The sequence below is a fragment of the Rhamphochromis sp. 'chilingali' genome (genome assembly GCF_963969265.1).
Source record: "Rhamphochromis sp. 'chilingali' genome assembly, chromosome: 15".
NCBI classification, from domain to species: domain Eukaryota; kingdom Metazoa; phylum Chordata; class Actinopteri; order Cichliformes; family Cichlidae; genus Rhamphochromis; species Rhamphochromis sp. 'chilingali'.
The window spans coordinates 34,941,661-34,959,110 of NC_137942.1; the positions used below are offsets into that span (position 1 = coordinate 34,941,661).

A 17,450-nucleotide genomic window follows, 5' to 3' on the forward strand; every position below is an offset into this window, starting at 1 on the left:
CTTTGGCAATGGAGATGCTGAACATGGTCCATTCGGACTCAATGTCCCCAGTCTCCCTCGGAATGCTGTTGAAGCTCTGCCGGAGGTGTGCGTTGAAGATCTCGCGGACTGGGGCCTCTGCTAGACGTTCCCAGCACACCCTCACTACGCGTTTAGGTGCACCAGGTCTGTCCAGCGTCCTCCCCCGCCACCTGATCCAACTCACCACCAGGTGGTGATCAGTTGACAGCTCAGCCCCTCTCTTTACCCGAGTGTCCAGAACATATGGTCGCAGGTCTGGTGATACGATTACAAAATCGATCATCGACCTACGGCCTAGAGCGTCCTGGTGCCACGTGCACTTATGGACACTCTTATGTTCGAAAAGGGTGTTCATTATGGCCAAACTGTGATTAGCACAGAAGTCCAATAACAAAGCACCGCTCGGGTTCAGATCAGGGAGGCCGTTCCTCCCAATCAAGCCCCTCCAGGTCTCGCTGTCGTTACCCACGTGAGCATTGAAGTCTCCCAGCAGGACAACAGAGTCTCCAGGTGGAGCACCTTCCAGCACCCCCCCCCCCCCCCCCCCCCCCCCTCCAGGGACTGTAGGAACTCTGAACTGCCACTCGGCGCATAAGCGCAGATGACAGTCAGGACCCGTTCCCCGACCCTAAGGCGCAGGGAACAAACCCTCTCGTCCACCGGGAAAATCCCCAACGTACCGGCAGCAAGCCGAGGGGATATTAGAATACCCACCCAGCCCGCCGCCTCTCACCAGGGGCAACTCCAGACTGAGACAGAGTCCAGCCCCTCTCCAGGAGACTGGTTCCAGAGCCCAAGCCATGCGTAGAGGTGAGCCCGACTATATCTAGCCGGTACCTCTCAACCTCACGCACTAACTCAGGCTCCTTCCCCACCAGAGAGGTGACATTCCATGTCCCTATTGCCAGTCTTGGCAGCTGGGGGTCAGTCCACCAAGGCCTCCGCTCCTGGCCGCCACCCGGCACACAATGCACCCGACCCCTATGGCGCCTCCTGCGGGTGGTGGGCCTGCAGGAGGATGGGCCCATGTCTCCTCTTCGGGCTGTGCCCGGCCGGGCCCCATGGACTAAGGCCCGGCCACCAGACGCTCGCCCTCGGGCACCCTCCCCGGGCCTGGCTCCAGGGGGGGGGGCCCTGGTAACCCTATCCCGGGGAGGGTAAACTGTTCTCTCGATATCCTTTTCATAAGGGTCTTCTGAATCGCTCTTTGTCTGGTCCCTCACCCAGGACCAATTTGCCATGGGAGACCCTACCAGGGGGCAAAAGCCCCCAGACAACATAGCCCCTGGGATCCCTGGGACACACAAACCCCTCCACCAGGTTGGGTTTTTTTGTTTTTTTTAAAAGGTTTAACATATAAACAAATTTCATTTGATCACATATATTTTTTGTTTTGTTTTGTTTTTTCCCTTTCTCTCCCAGACTGAGCAGCTGTAACATCTCAGAGGAAGGCTGTGAAAATTTGTTGTCAGTGGTCAGCTCCCAGTCCTGTAGTCTGAGAGAGCTGGACCTGAGTACCAACAGCCTGAAAGCTTCAGCAGTAAAGCTTCTGTCTGCTGCAGTGGAGAGTCCACACGCCAAACTGAATATTCTGAGGTCAGATCAATTTGTATTCTGTTTAGTTCTGTTTGTTTATATGTTTGATGTTTGGTTTTGTTTATATCAACTAACAAAAATAATCAATAATTTAACCAGTAAAGGTAAACTTTATCCAGTTATCCTTGTTCCATAGCATTTTTATTCATTTATAAGTTAAAGTGAACTTATACTAACCTGCTCAGCACAAGACAATAAGCTATTGCACCCTGATTACACTTTAACAACAATCTTTATTCATGTTTTTATCTTCAGACTTAACATCTGTGAACTCTCAGAGGAAAACTGTGAAGCTCTGTCCTCAGTTCTCAGCTCGCAGTCCTCTAGTCTGACAGAGCTGGACCTGAGTATCAGAAAGCTACAGGATTCAGGAGTGAAGCTTCTGTCTGCTGGACTACAACGTTTAAACTGTAAACTGAATACTCTGAGGTCAGATCAGAAAACAGTTTGTTGTTAGAATTATTCAATTATTTAAGTTCATACATATGATGTTGTTTCTTAGTATGTTTATGTTTCCTCTAAAAATAGAAAGTCAAGATTTAATGTTGTGAAATGTATTAACAAACTCAACATGAGTATTTGTTGTATGACTGTCTTTTATTTTTCAGACTGAGTGGCTGTAACCTGTCAGAGAGAAGCTGTGAAGCTCTGTCCTCAGTCCTCAGCTCCCAGTCCTCCAGTCTGAGAGAGCTGGACCTGAGTAACTCTGACCTGCAGGATTCAGGAGTGAAGCTTCTGTCCGCTGGACTAAAGAGTTCACAGTGTGCAGTGGAAACTCTCAGGTCAGGATTCAAACTTTTCCACAGATGATCATTTGAAATGTGACTTATATTATTGTATAAACAGGTAACCTTTATACAGCTGTCAAGTGAACTTTTATTTACATTTGAGTGGATAATTGGACTCTGAATTACTTTCAAAAGTAATTGGCGATTACCGATTGGTTTGCTGTTTGTTTTTTATTCACAGTACTTACTTAATTTTAAAGGCTGATTTCTCAAAATGAGATGTTTATCTTTTCTTCTACAACACTTGGAGCCACCAAATCTTCTTGCTTCATTTATTCATTACAGTTTGATTTAAAGAATATTAGACTCGTAACATAATAAATACATTTATTTCACTTCTTCTTGAGAGAAAGAAAGGGATGACTGGGTGAGCTCCAGTGGTTCATCCCAGCAGAGAGAGCGGCACACTGGGCTGCAAATGATCACAGTAGTAATAGCCATAGTTTGATAAAACAGGCATTCTTACCCTGTAGATAATACAGGGTTCTGGTGCCGATGTGGGGGAGGGGAGTCGCCCGGTACTAACTACATACTGAAGTGTCTTGTGTTCCAAGAACACAACGACCAAGACAGAGAGATCCTACTGGCAACCTTCTGGTTACAAGATGAGCTTCCCAACCCCCAGAACCGCGGTCTTATCCTCCAGTTCTGTGTTGATGATAATCACATAATAGGAGAGCAGCTGGGCATCCAGTGGAAGTGTGATGGAAATCAAAATCCTGAATTGGATTCGGTGCGGTTGCGTTACTATTTTTCAACAACCAATCTTATATCAGCTGCATGGAAGTAGCTATAAGTAATCTGGGCGCTACAGCTTTAACCCTTTAAGACTTACCATAGAACCAAGTCCGCCACAGCTTATATTATATTTTTACATGCTGTGGAGCCATTTTTGGGAGCATTTCAAGTTGCTCTACATCAATACAACCATTACAGCCTAAATTTTAATAATATGCATGCATTAAGTGCATAGAAATTACATAAATTGCAAAAAGTGCAATAAACTAAAAAAAAATTGAAAATCGTTTTTGTTTTTTAACATATATTTCTAGTTAGAGAAATTTAAGAGGCTTATCCCTCAAAACTGTAAATGCAAAAAAGTTGCACAAAATAGTTTCCCACCACATGAAATTTATTTTGAGTGTCTTCATAGTTTTATTTTTGAAATACACTAATTTCTATACACTGCAGGAAAAACGAAAATAAATATTATAGTGCAAATTTGCAAAAAAGCAGCATGTGCATCAAAATAAACTATTTCCAGCAGTGCAATATGAGTCCTAAGCATCCCAGAAACAACACAGAAAGTCAGAAAGTCAAACATAACTTTAAAAAACACTAGTATAGGGTTATGAGGCCATGATGGTAAAAAATACATTTCTGCAAAAATGACATCACTTCCGGTTTTGGGCAGGTCATGGCGGATATGTGATAGTTCACGCTGATGTCAATTCCAAAGTAGGAAGTGTTACAAACAGCTGATCGGATCGGCAAAGCGTGTTTCTGGAATATTATGTTACGCAAAACAGAGTGTGCCCACTCTGACCGGCTTTAAAGGGTTAAGCAGCTGCATGCACTCCCGCGGACAGCGATCACTTTCTGGCAGACGATCACTTTTTGGCACAACACCTGGAGCTAAGGGGGCAAAACAATCGCATGAGTGCTGCTGTTTGGCTGAGGAAGAATAAAGTATTCATGGTAAGCCAATCACATGACCACTTCAAGATTACAAAGCAACAAGGTGACATATACCAGTTTTTAAATTGTGTTGATAGGTCACATAAAACCAGAGTCATGATAAACAATATATACGCAGCGTTTTTTTCCTCAATAGTTTCGTCACTTTTACTGTCTAAGGACAGCACAGCAAGCACTCTCTGCTTATGAGCAAAAAAAACCCAAATCATCCCTTTCCTGTTGGTGGAAAAATGAACCATGTCGACCAATCAAAAAAATGATATAGCAACATGACATTTGGTTGTTTAGGAAGAGGGGGAAGTTTTAGGAGTGACGGTGTGAGATGTGAGAGATTTGTGACGTTTAGCGTATTTGGAGTGTGTGCATAGTATGTTGTGTTGTGTAGTTAGTGTGTAGGGGAAAAAAGAACAAAAAAAGTTAGTGTGTAGTGTAGTGGATAGTTTTATGTTGTCTGTCAGAACAATGAGGCAATTGCTGAATGTTAAGTGCCCTGAGGCGACTGTTGTGATTTGGCACTATATAAATAGAGTTGAATTGAATGGAATTGTTACAGGTGCTGCCACAAAACCAGCAAATGCAGATTACAGTGTAAACGGTGTCTCCAGGTAGAAACAGCAGTGATACACCTGCTGCTGTCAGACCTGCAGGTATCAGGCTGTGATGTTCTCCTTTATGGTGGACAGAAATTATTTTTTTGGAGTGGCACAAATAATTTGTGGCATCTTATTTAATGCAGAACAGCTGATTGTTCTGTAAATAGTTTGAAATAGTTATTTTTAAAAAATCAAGGTAAAAGGTAAATTGTTACAAATAACAAAATGGTTGTTTGCAAACCTTGTGTATAGGATTTTAAGGGTGTTCGTCTTGTAACCGGAAGGTTGCCGGTTCGAGCCCCGGCTCGGACAGTCTCGGTCATTGTGTCTTTGGGCAAGACACTTCACCTAGCGCCTACTGGTGATGGCCAGAGGGGCCGATGGCGCGATATGGCAGCCTCGCTTCTGTCAGTCTGCCCCAGGGCAGCTGTGGCTACAACTGTAGTTGCCTCCACCAGTGTGTGAATGTGAGAGTGAATGAATAGTGGCATTGTAAAGCACTTTAAGGCCCGAAAAGCGCTATATAAATGCAATCCATTATTATTATTATTATTATTATTATTATTATTAAAATATTAAAATTATTAGATTTCAAGTTAATGATTTATTAAACATGTTTGTGGTTGTAACAGTAAAAAATATAACTTTTTCTACTCATATTGTTTTTTGTCTGATTTTAGGTCAATTGTGTTAATACAGTATGTCAAAATGAAAACATAACTGTAAATTCAGACACGTGAGGTTGTGCTGAAAAGAATGATACCAAACAGGCAAAGTAAATAGTTTTTAAAGGTGGAATATAGAGGTCAAATCAAAAGTAGTTAAAAATGGCCAATTATACCCTGGACCCCAGAGGGTTGAACATTTTTTTTAAAGTAACGCAATAGCTACTTTTCAAGTAATTAATTACTTTTAGTAACTGACTTACAATATTTTAACTCTAAGTAACTACGTAGAGTTGACTATAGTTAGTAGTATAGTTACTAGAGATGGCACGATACCACTTTTTTATGTCCGATACCGATACCGATATCATAAATTTGGATATCTGCCGATACCGATATGAATCCGATATAGTGTTTTTTAATCAACAAAACTGTTTTTTAAATATCTTGCTGCATTTTGTATAAGTTCATACTCAAGTTTAAAACAACAACTACACTAAAGCTATTCTGTTATACCTGTATGCAAAAAAAAATATTTCATAGTTCAGCAATACTGATCAATCTAATAAACTTAAACCTACACCATCCTCCCTATTCTGATATTTTAAAGAGTACTTAGCATAAATATTAAGCAACCTAACTAATAGGGTTCCAACTCCCAGCAACAACAAAAATAAATAAATAAAAAATAGGGAACCACCCCTCACGCTCCACCTCATGATGCTTAATCGACGTAATCAACCTTAATTTGATGCAGTGTGAAAAAAAATGCACAGAAATCAATTATTTTTCAAGAAATATTAAATAGATTCAACATCTTTCTTCAACAAAATTGCAGACTGCACAGATGGTACCTTCCCAAAGGAAAAAGTACTATAGCTTACTAGGGTATATATATTAGAGTTAATAGTTACTATATACAGTAATTGACTTCTATTCATTTTACATCAAATTAAAACTTTGTGTGTCAGATAATTATTTATTAAAAGCTAGACATTTTAAATGAGAATAAGAAAGAAAAGTATGTCTTTGTGCCCCCTTTTCCCTGTTAATGCCCTATCGGCCCCCCTGACTAAACTTTGCTAGATCCGCCCCTGCACAGTTACCAGCGTCAGCTACGTAGAAAAAGATCCTCGAGTAGAAAGTAATATTAAATAAATTCTAACAACAGCTGATCAAGCTTAAACGTGCTGCTGTTGTTCAGCCGCTGGTTTCCTCTTTCTGGTGCAAAGTGGGCCAAAAACAAACTAGAGACACGGACTCGCGACAGAAAAGCCGATCAGCTGATCATTAAGCAGTTTCATGATTGAAGTAGCAGCAAGAGGAGGCAGTCGTTTGTTAAGCTTAACGCAGGAATGCTTTACAAACATTCAGAGATGGACTTACACACTTGCTTTACTTCTCTCGGGATAACTTTGTCGGAGATGAAATGCCGGGTTGCTAGCGAAGCTCCAAATGCTATCCAGACCACCGACAGGTCCCGCATGCCACAGCCGCTCTATCACGTGATGCATACTGCTCCGACGTGCTAACGTTCTGAGGTGAGTTACGGCGTGTTGCAAGTTTTGTGAGGTGCTTTCGTGATATTTAATGGATCGGATTACATTTTTTATTTTTCTCCGATATCCGATCCAGTAATTTAGGTCAGTATCGGACCGATACGTAATATCGGATCGGTCCATCTCTAATAGTTACTAGTTACTTCTTGGTAACTACTAACTATAATTACTTGTTCAAAGTCACTTGCCCAACACTGATCCCAAACCATCTCCACTGGGTTTAGGTCAGGTGACTGTATCCTCACTACAGACCGAATAAATCACCTGAATTTGGAAGTCTGCCTCCGTGTTCTTTAACCGGAGCACACCCACCGTACCTGGCCACTCTAAATCAGCTAAACTCCTGGAGACAACACTTTGTCCATTTTATTTAGACACAGCGGCACCTCTGAAGCAAAGTGTTGTCCATTCTTCAAATTTCTATCCCTGGATAAATGAAAATACTCAAAATTTCAAGAGATATTCTGTCAAGTTAGAACGTTTATGGAAGGCTTCCAAGCTTGAGGTTCATCGAGTACATCTCAAGGAATCAATATCCTCACTTAACAACATGATAAAAAAGCTGGAACTGAATAGTTTTCAAATCTAATGGCTTCAGAAAAGAACCAAAGTATTGTTTGATACAATTATGAAAATTGTCTCTCCTGATATTCCTCGTGTACCAGTCTATACTAAATCTGATTGTAATGAATCATTGAACGAACGTGGAAAAAACAGTTGCAGAACAACTTAACGACTTTCTGGAGAAAAACAGTGTTCTGGACATTTTCCAGTCTGGTTTCTGTAAACTGTCCTCCACTGAGATGGCTTAACTTAAAGTGTGTGGTGACATTCTGATGGCAGCAGACTCTGGAGAGTGCACTGAGTTGGATGTCTCCTCTGCTTTTGATACTGTTGATCACAGCATCATGATAAATAGGCTGAAGGACTTGTTCAGGATTACTGGTGTTGCTTTAAAATGGTTTGTCGTATCTACTGTATCTGAGAGATCTTTGACTGTCTGTATGAATCATGTGTTGTCTGAAACATCCGTTCTGCCTTCTGGGGTACCTCAAGGATCTGTTTTAGGCCCGATTCTCTTTTTGGTTTATATACGTCCTCTAGGCCACAGGTGACAAACGCCAGGCCTCGAGGGCTGGTGTCCTGCAGTTTTTAGATGTTTCCTTGATCCATCACATCTGATTTAAATGGTTAAATTCCTCCTCAACACGTCCTGAGGTTCTCCAGAGGCCTGGTAATGAATTTGATTCAGGTGTGCTGACCCAGGGTTAGACCTAAAACCTGCAGGACACCGGCCCTCGAGGCCTGGAGTTCCCCACCCCTGCTCTAGGCCAAATTATCAGATATTACAATAATATTTCTTATCATCTCTACGCTGATGACATTCAGACATTAAGTTATACTGTTCTTTCAAAGATTCTCAGTTTGATACATTTTCTTGTTTAAATAATTGTCTTTCAGGAATCAAATAATTGTGAAACTTCAACTTTCTCCAGTTTAATACGGATAAAACAGAAACTTTGATCATTGCTCCTGATCACATGTCTTCAGAAATTAGGCAGCAGATCAGTTTTTAGGTCCTTCCATTAAATCGAGTCTCAGAAACTTAGGTGTTATTTTCGACAGTTCAATGTTGCTTGAGAAACTCTCTAAACAACTGTTTCAAAACTGTTTTTATCATCCAAGAAACATTTCTAAACTCAGACTGGTGTCAAAGGCAGAACTTGAGATGATTCTTCATGCTTTTATCTCTACTCACTTGGAGTATTGTAATGGTCTTTTTACTTGTCTCAACAAATCAGCTCTGGAGCTTCACACTGTACAGAATGCTGCGGCGAGACTTTTAACTGGCACAAACAAGAGGTCACACATTACTCCAGTTTTGGCTTCTCTTCATTGGTTGCCACTAAATTTTAGGGTTCATTTTAACATTATACTCATAACTTTTAGAGCTGTACATGGTGAAGCTCCTCAGTGCATCTCTGACCTGTTGAAACCTCATGCTTCATACCGAGCACTTAGGTCTTTAGGTCAGAGGTCACTATTGGTCCCACAGACTCGGTTCAACACACGTGGGGATCGAGCTTTTCAGGCACCGAGGCTGTGGAACTCCCTGCTGTTATCTTTATGCTGTCTAGACTCCACTGACTCTTTGAAAAAGCAGATGAAGACATTTCTATACAAACGAGATTATGTGCTATATAAATATATTCTACTTACTTACTTGAATAATAGTTCATTTATGAATATTTTTTTATTAAAATATTTATTTTCTTTACTTTATCACCCAATTAAATTATAATTCTGTAAATAAGGGTGATAGTGTGGCCTGTGTAGGTTGTCTTCAGGTTCTCTGCTTCCTCCCACAGTCCAAAAACATGCATGCTGGGTTAACTGGAGTGATTGTGAGCATAAATGCATAAGTGTTTACCTGGCTACATCACCGTGGTTACTGATGCTGAACCTATAACCTGGTCTGGATCAGGTTATATTCAGAGTGTGTGTTTTAAAATTGACTGAAGTGCCTCGTTTTCACTGAGCCTTTCATTTACAGAAAGCTTTAAGTGTGATATAGATTCAGTCATATCTGACTAATGTCAGTGAGTGAGGCCGAGCTGTAAAGTCACATTTCTGCTAATTAGCACACCAGCTAACTAGCACACCGGCTATCTAGCAAACCAGCTAAGTAGCAGACCAGCTAACTAGCGAACCGGCTAACTAGCACACTGGCTAACTAGTACACCGGCTAACTAGCAGACCAGCTAACTGCAGCCACAGGCTGAAGGACGATTAAATGTAGTGGAGATATCAGGGATTACACTGGTGTGTCCGATTCACTCTTTAGCACTCCAGTCACTCTGGTGTGTCAGCCAGAGCACCACTGAAGGCCCAGCGTGTGGAATAAGGAGCTTAAGGTTTGGTTTGAGGCACTTTATTCTTTCACTGATTGATTCTTGTGGCTGTGATCACGTGTGTGGTTTCTTACAAAAAGGAAGTACACAATACAAATACATGACAAATAAGATGAATAGATAAGATACATATCCAGTTATATGCATACGTCAGTATAGCTAACATAACCATATATAAGGTCAAAGATCACAGTACTATAATGCAGTAATGTTAAACACAAAGGTGTATATCTACATAAATCTATCCTATCAGTGATCAGAGTACTGTAGTATACTTCTACTACTTACACTATACAAACTAAACTGCATTAGTGTGACTTTAAGTTACCATCAGTACAGACGAACTGATGGTAGTTGGACAAAATAAAGGCTTTGCAATTATTGTGAAGGGCTTCCGGTTAAAGTAAGATCAGCTGATTACCTCATAACAAATTGTTTGCTATAGAATGCAGCTCCCAGTCTTCATTAATATCATGTACTATAACTCCCAGGTCTACAGAGAGACCAACAGCTGGTGCACGTTGTAACGCTGTGGCTGTCGTAGTCTCTCCTTTTTCTACAGCTCATTTGTTCTTCTTGTGATGGTGTGTCTTGAGGGAGGCTCATACATGCGGTCATTTGTTGATCCTAAGAACGTTCCTCAGACCGACTTCTTCAACAACACTAATTGGCCTGAAGTTTGTAGCTACTCACTTCACTGTGGCGTCTGTTAGCTTGTCTTTCTTTGGTTTATCTTGACTCCTCCCACTAGCTGAATCTACGTAGTCTGCCCAAGCCTCCCACCTCTGTTTGTTTGGGTGGTTTGTTTGCTGCCATCAACAGCGTGTAATGCATTTAAATGATACTTCAGACTTGAAGTACTCCGACGATAAAAAACTCAACTTTGCTTAAAAATAACTTTAGTTGTATCAACACTGCCCTCTGGAATAATTAGACTTTGGTGACAAACTGATGTGATCTCCATGTTTCCTTTGTTGGACTGTGGGCGAGTGTCAGAACTGGATGTACTGAGTAACATGTGGAGTTTAAATATGTGTCAGTTCCAGTTTTAGAGCTCTAAAGTGCAGCTATCATGTTAGGAATATGTTAGGAATAGACAGGAACACTGAGCACACTGAGGTCAAATCTTTATTTATCCAGTTCATCTGTAGGCTGAGCTCAGTCCATCCATTTAGTGAAATGATGTTTAAAGGTCTCCTTGTTCTGTGAGCGTGCACAGATCCTGAAGCAGAAAGCCTGGGTTAACAGAGAAATGATCATCACTGTGATGATGCTCACCATCTCTGACTGGGATTTGAGGTTTTGTCAAAGCAGCAAAGAAAGCCTGGCTATGTTGGACTGGGTGTGGAAGCAGCTCCCAGTTTGAGTTCAGGAGACAGACACCCTCTCTACTTTGACGATCAGCTTCAAACTTTCCTTTTTGATAAAACTTATAGTTAGAGCTGGATTAGGTGACCCTGAACCATCACTTAGTTATGCTGCTATAGAGATGGATAACAGATGGATTGTTGTTTTGTGTGTCTGCAGTCTGTCAGGCTGTCTGATCACAGAGGAAGGCTGTACTTCTCTGGCCTCAGCTCTGACCTCCAACCCCTCCCATCTGAGAGAGCTGGACCTGAGCTACAATCATCCAGGTCCCTCAGGAATGAAGCTTCTGTCGGCTGGACTGAAGGATCCAGGCTGGAGACTGGACACTCTCAGGTATGGAGAGAATGTCTGATATAGGAGGAAGAGCTGGAATCATTTCCTGTGTCTTTCACTCACTTCCTGTTTGTTTCCTGCAGATGAGACATGAACAATCACACATGCAGGAATATTTTCAGGGACAGACACACTAGTCTAGCTGGATAGTACATGGATATTTATGTAGGGGTCTTCAAGGAGTCTGTTTGCAGGAACATTAATGATAACTGATAAGTCATGTTGAGAGTTTCATTAAAAGTAGACTTACAGTTAGGTAATATTTGGACAGAGACAACATTTTGTAACTTTAGATACAAGTATCAGCCATGTGTGTGTTTCCCATGCTGTATGTCCACAGTCACAGTGACAGTCAGTGACACTGACAGAAGGATGAAACAAGGCTGTGAATCATTTCAGTCTGTGTGTGTGACAAAGAGGCAGACAGGAGCAGCTAACATTTGGAAATGGAAGCTTACTGGAAACACTACATTCACGGCTGAATTCACAATAGATTTGTTCTCAAGTGCACATTTAGCAGCTAATGCTAATACTGTTTTCCCTTTGCTTTCTACAGCAGCTATTGCTAAGTAGGCCACTTTGCTCCGCTAAGGATTTGTGTGACCATGATGGAGACTCTGATAAGCTAATGCTGCTAAGCTAATGCTGTTTACGGGCCCTGTTAGAATCAATATTTCATTCTCATTCTGTTGTTTGAGAACAATATTAACGTTTCACATCATTATAACACAAGAGAAAAGGGTATTGGCATTAGCTACTAGTGCTTATTCACCTCAAATTACCTTTAGCTGCTAATGGCAGCCTACTTAGCATTAACTCCTCACTAATATAATGCTAATTTACATCAAATTAGCATTAACTGCTCATATTGTTATAAGGAAAGAGAAAACGGTATTAGCATTTGCTGCTAATAATTATTCACCCCTAATTAGAATAAGCCGCTAAAAGCAGCCAACTTAGCATTAATTCCTCACTTTGTTGTTACCCAACGGAAAAGAGTATTAGTTTTAGCTACTATCATTTTTAATAAGTAAGAGAAAACAGTATTAGCAGTAGCGCATAATGCTAATTCACGTCAACGTAGTATTAGTTAATAATGGCAGCCTACTTAGCATTAACTGCTCACTAATATAATGCTAATTCGCATCAAATTAGAATTAGCTGCTCAAGTTGTTATAAGGAAAAAGAGAAAACGGTATTAGTATTAGCTGCTAATAATTATTCACCCCTAATTAGAGTTAGCCCCTAATGGCAGTCTACTTAGCATTAACTCCTGACATTGTTATAATGCAGGGGAAAAGAGTTACCATTATCGGATAATGCTAATTCTCATCAAATTAGCATTAGTTAATAACGGTAGACTTCATATCATTAGCTGCTGTCATTCTTACAAAGCAAACAGTATGAGCATTAGCTGTTAATCCTTTTTCATCTAAAATTAGAATTAGCCACTAATGGCGTATTGTTAAAAAGTAAGAAAAAACATTGTTAGCATAAGCGGATAATGCTAATTCATCTCAAATTAGTATTAGCTAATAATGGCACCTGCTTAGCATTAGCTGGTCACATTGTTATAAGGCAAGAAAATATGGTATTAGCATTAGCTGCCAATTTCTATTTACCTAAAATTAGCATTAGCCACTAATGGTAGCCTATAGCAAAAACTTCTTAATGCTAAATGAAGTTAATTAATGCTAAGTAGGTTTAACTGAAATTAAAGTAGTGTTAGCATTAGCTGCTGATATTGTTAAAAGGTAAGATAAAACATTGCTAGCAGCAGCGGATAATGCTAACACACATAATAATTAGCATTACCTAATAATGGCAGCCTTCTTAGCATTAGCTGCTCATATTGTTATAATGCAAGGGAAAAGAGTTGGCAAAAACAGTGTTAGCATTAGTGGATAATGCTAATTCACCTAAATTAGCATTAGCTAATAATGGCTACGTACTTAGCATTACCTACTAATATTGATATAAAGCAAGAAAATATGGTATTAGCATTAGCTTCTAATGCTTTCTCATCTAAAATTAGAATTAGCCACTAATGGCATCCTATTTAGCATTAACTCTTCACATCGCAAGGGAAAAATTAGAATTCAATAAAAAAAAAAAGTGTTCACATTAGCTACTTGTATTGTTAAAAAGTAAGAAAAAACATTGTTAGCATAAGGGGATAATGCTAATTCACCTCAAATTAGTATTAGCTAATAACGGCAACCTACATAGCATTAGCTGGTCACATTGTTATAAAGCAAGAAAATATGGTATTAGCATTATCTGCCAATTCCTATTCACCTAAAATTAGCATTACCTGCTAATGGCAGTCTACTTAGCATTAACTCCTCACTAATGTGATGCTAATTCACGTTAAATTAGCTTTAGCATTAGCTGCTAGCATCAGCCTACCTAGCACTAGCTGCTCACATTGTTAAAAGGGAAGAGAATACGATATTAGCATTAGCTGGTAATATTTATTCACCCCTAATTAGAATTAGCCACTAATGGCAGCATACTTAGCGTTAACTCCTCACATCGTTGTAATGCAAATGAGGCTAACTTGCATTAAATTAGACTGCTGTTATTAGCTAATGCTATTTAGCAGTAGCTGCTCACATTGTTATAAAGCAAAGGAAAACGATATGAGCATTAGGTTCTAATGCGTATTTGCCTTAAATTAGACGTAGGTGCTAATGGCAGCCTACTTAGCATTAGCAGCTCAGATGTTATAATGCTAGGAAAAAGAGTGTTAGCATTAGCCGTTCACATTGTTATAAAGTTAAGGGAAATAGTGTTAGCATTAGCTACTCACATTTTTAAAAAAAGTAAGTGTTAGCATTAGTGCATAATGCTAATTCATGTCAAATTAGCATTAGTTAATAACGGCAGCCTATTTAGCATTAGCAGATAATGTTGACCTTGGCCCACTGGAAAAGTTAAGAACTAAAGATTTAGGAGTGTTTCTCGATAGCTCTTTCTCGTTTGAGAAACAAATGAATTCTGTTATTAAAACCAGCTGTAAGGTTTATATTGTTGATTGTCATTTATGCTTAGAAATATTTACTCATATATGCTTAGAGTTGTATAATCGATTGCATAATGATAGAGGTTTGATCCTGAGTAGTCTGTAAAGACTCTGTGTGCCTTCCAGAGTGCTCTGGCATGCACACACCACTTGGGGCCATGAGAGAGGTCGTACCCTCTCTTACTGATTTATGGTGTAGGACAGGGGTCTCAAACTCAATTTAGCTGGGGGCCGCTGCAGGCAGAGTCTGGGTGAGGCTGGGCCGCATTAGGTTTTCCACAAGAAAGGCATGGTTAAAAAATTCCAATCTTCTCAAATCTCTTTATTTTTATTTTTTAACACAAAATATGAAAAATGAATAAACAAATTAAGAATTAATAAGAAAAAAAATCAATCTGTAATACATAAATAAAATAATAATAAGATATTTTTAGTCAGTGAACTTGTGTGTTTCTTTCAGTCTTCTATATCTGCTGTATTTAGATTGAAATGTCTGTATTAACAGTTCTATAACCTTCTTCTGAACATGAATGGAACACTGTAGAAAATGAACTGTTCTTCTGAACATGGCTTCTCTTGCCTACTCCTTGCTGCTAGAGACCTGGCAGCGTTTCCTCTCGCATAGCCGAGCCAGATTTGGCCTGAGGGAGGAAGCAGTTGCGGCCCTCAGTATGTCTTGAAGATGATCATCCGTAAGTCTGGACCTGTACTTGGACTTATTGAAGTTCAAAGTGGAGAAGAGCTTTTGGCACAGCCGAGGGAAACTAGGGCTCAATTCTCTCAAAAATTGTCCAAGCTTGTCTGCTTTTCCACTCACCTCCCTGAACTTTGCTTTGAGTTCAGAGTTGCACTGCAGCTCAATGAGCTCCATTTGAAGCACAGAAGGGGCATCTTGCACATCAAAGGAGAAGGGGTCCGCAAAAATGTGAAAGGTGGCTCTGTGTGTCTTGAAGTCAGCAAATCTGTGATCAAATTCCTCCTGTAGCCTCAAAATGACATCAACATACTCGTCAGCACTGAATGGTGTGCCTGCATCCACGAGTGCCTTGCATGCTGGGAAATGGCAAAGGTTTGTCTGAGAGAGCTGAGCTTTCCAGAGCGCCAGTTTTGTGGAGAATGCTCTCACGTTGTCATAGGCAGCACTGACAAGTTGCCCCTGGCCTTGTAACGTCTTGTTCAGTACATTAAGCTCATGTGTCATATCAACAAGAAAAGCTGAGTCCATGAGCCATTTGGGATCAGTTAGCACAGGAACACTAACTCCATCCTTCTCCATGAAGGCTTCACTTCTGCTCTCAACTCAAAAAGTCTCTTTAATACATTTCCCCTGCTGAGCCAACGTACCTCAGTGAAGTCGAGCACATCCCCATATTCTGACTCCATTTCCTCTAAAAAAGCACAGAACCTTCGGTGCTTTAAGCCCTTGGATCTGATTTGGTTGATGCATTTCACAACAATAGACATCACATTGTCAAACTTCAGGCATTTGCTGCAAAGGACCTGCTGATGGATGATGCAGTGCAGAGCAATGGCCTCCTCCACGCCTTCCTCTTCCAGTTTGTTTTGTGCCACCAGTCCATGTTTCCTCCCTGTCATTGATGGCGCTCCATCTGTTGTTATTCCAACAAACCTCTTCCATGGCAAACCAACATTCTCAATGGCATCACACAGCTTGTAAATATCTGCTGAGCGGTGGTCTGGCCATGCATTGGAATTACTGTGAGCAGCTCCTCCATCACTTCAAAACTGTCATCAACACCACGGACATACATTGGGAGCTGGGCAGTGTCGGTGATGTCTGTGGTCTCATCAAGAGCGACTGAGTATACACTGAAACATTTGGCTTTCTCACACAGTTGGTCATAAATGTCACTTGACAGGTCAGAAATGCGATCTGCTGCGGTGTTGGCAGAAAGGCTGATGTTGCTAAACTGACCTTTCTTTCCCGGACAGACTATATTTGCAGCCTGCAACATGCACTTTTAGACAAATGCACCTTCTGTGAATGGCTTCCCTGCTTTAGCAATCATCTCACTAACCACGTGGCTCCGACTGCTGCATTATTCTCTTTGGTTGCTTTCTTGGAGAAATCTTGCTGCCTCAGTAGATCTGTTTTAAGACTGGCAACCCGGTTCGCTCTCTCGTCTCCCTGGTATTTTGCATCCAGCTCAGCATGTCTAGTTGTGTAATGACGTTTCAAATTGTATTCCTTGTGCAGCGCAACTTTCTCTGTGCAAATAAGACAGGTCGGGGTGCCCCTGTGCTCAACAAAGAAATATTGCATTTCCCACTTTTCCTGAAATTGTCGGTGCTCATCACCAACCTTTCTCTTCACCGCAGGCTTTGAAAAAGACATGTTTGGGGCTATGTGACATTTATAATTCTACTTGGTGTCACTGTCGCATTGAAGTTTCAATCAAGCGTTTAGCCGACGGACGGGGAACGTCTCAACGCGTAGAGAACGTCATTTCTGCTTCTTTTTCTTGCAACCGTAGCACGGCGATCGGCAGATAAAAAGCCGGTAGCAGTCTCCTTTGTTTTTACGCTCGATGTTCATGTCTTTCATGACGACACGAACACCGTGGCGTTTGCAGATGGTAGAAAGTGCAGGGATAGCGAGCGCAAAAAAGGCGACTGCTCACGGCGCCGGGCTGTTGTTACAGGAGAAAGAAGCGGAAATGACACCGTGACATATAACAAATAACATCAGCTGTTTCTGATGTTAGTTGTTTTGACTGCTTTTACATTATATTGAAATATATGTAATGTTCATGTTTGCTGCAATGCAAACGCAGTGATGCAAATAAAAACATGGAGCCACAAATTACGGTGCGACCCTATAATTAGTCCGGGTTACCGGGGACTGTTGTTGCCGATGAACAGGTGTCGCTA

The 17,450-nt window shown here is 40.9% G+C and overlaps 2 protein-coding genes across 2 annotated transcripts in view; both read left to right on the top strand.

The window, feature by feature from the left end:
- The window catches only part of LOC308410888 (uncharacterized protein), a 176,358-nt gene that overhangs the window by 76,494 nt on the left and 82,414 nt on the right, over positions 1 to 17,450 (top strand). The gene's annotated exons all lie outside the window — the stretch shown is intronic.
- Positions 1 to 17,450, top strand: part of LOC308410889 (uncharacterized protein) — a 34,256-nt gene that overhangs the window by 12,550 nt on the left and 4,256 nt on the right. The window contains exons 9-12 of the mRNA XM_080904550.1: positions 1,444 to 1,617; positions 1,873 to 2,046; positions 2,226 to 2,399; positions 11,360 to 11,533. Coding sequence (XP_080760676.1) covers positions 1,444 to 1,617; positions 1,873 to 2,046; positions 2,226 to 2,399; positions 11,360 to 11,533 — 696 coding nt within the window. The remainder of the gene's footprint in view (positions 1 to 1,443; positions 1,618 to 1,872; positions 2,047 to 2,225; positions 2,400 to 11,359; positions 11,534 to 17,450) is intronic.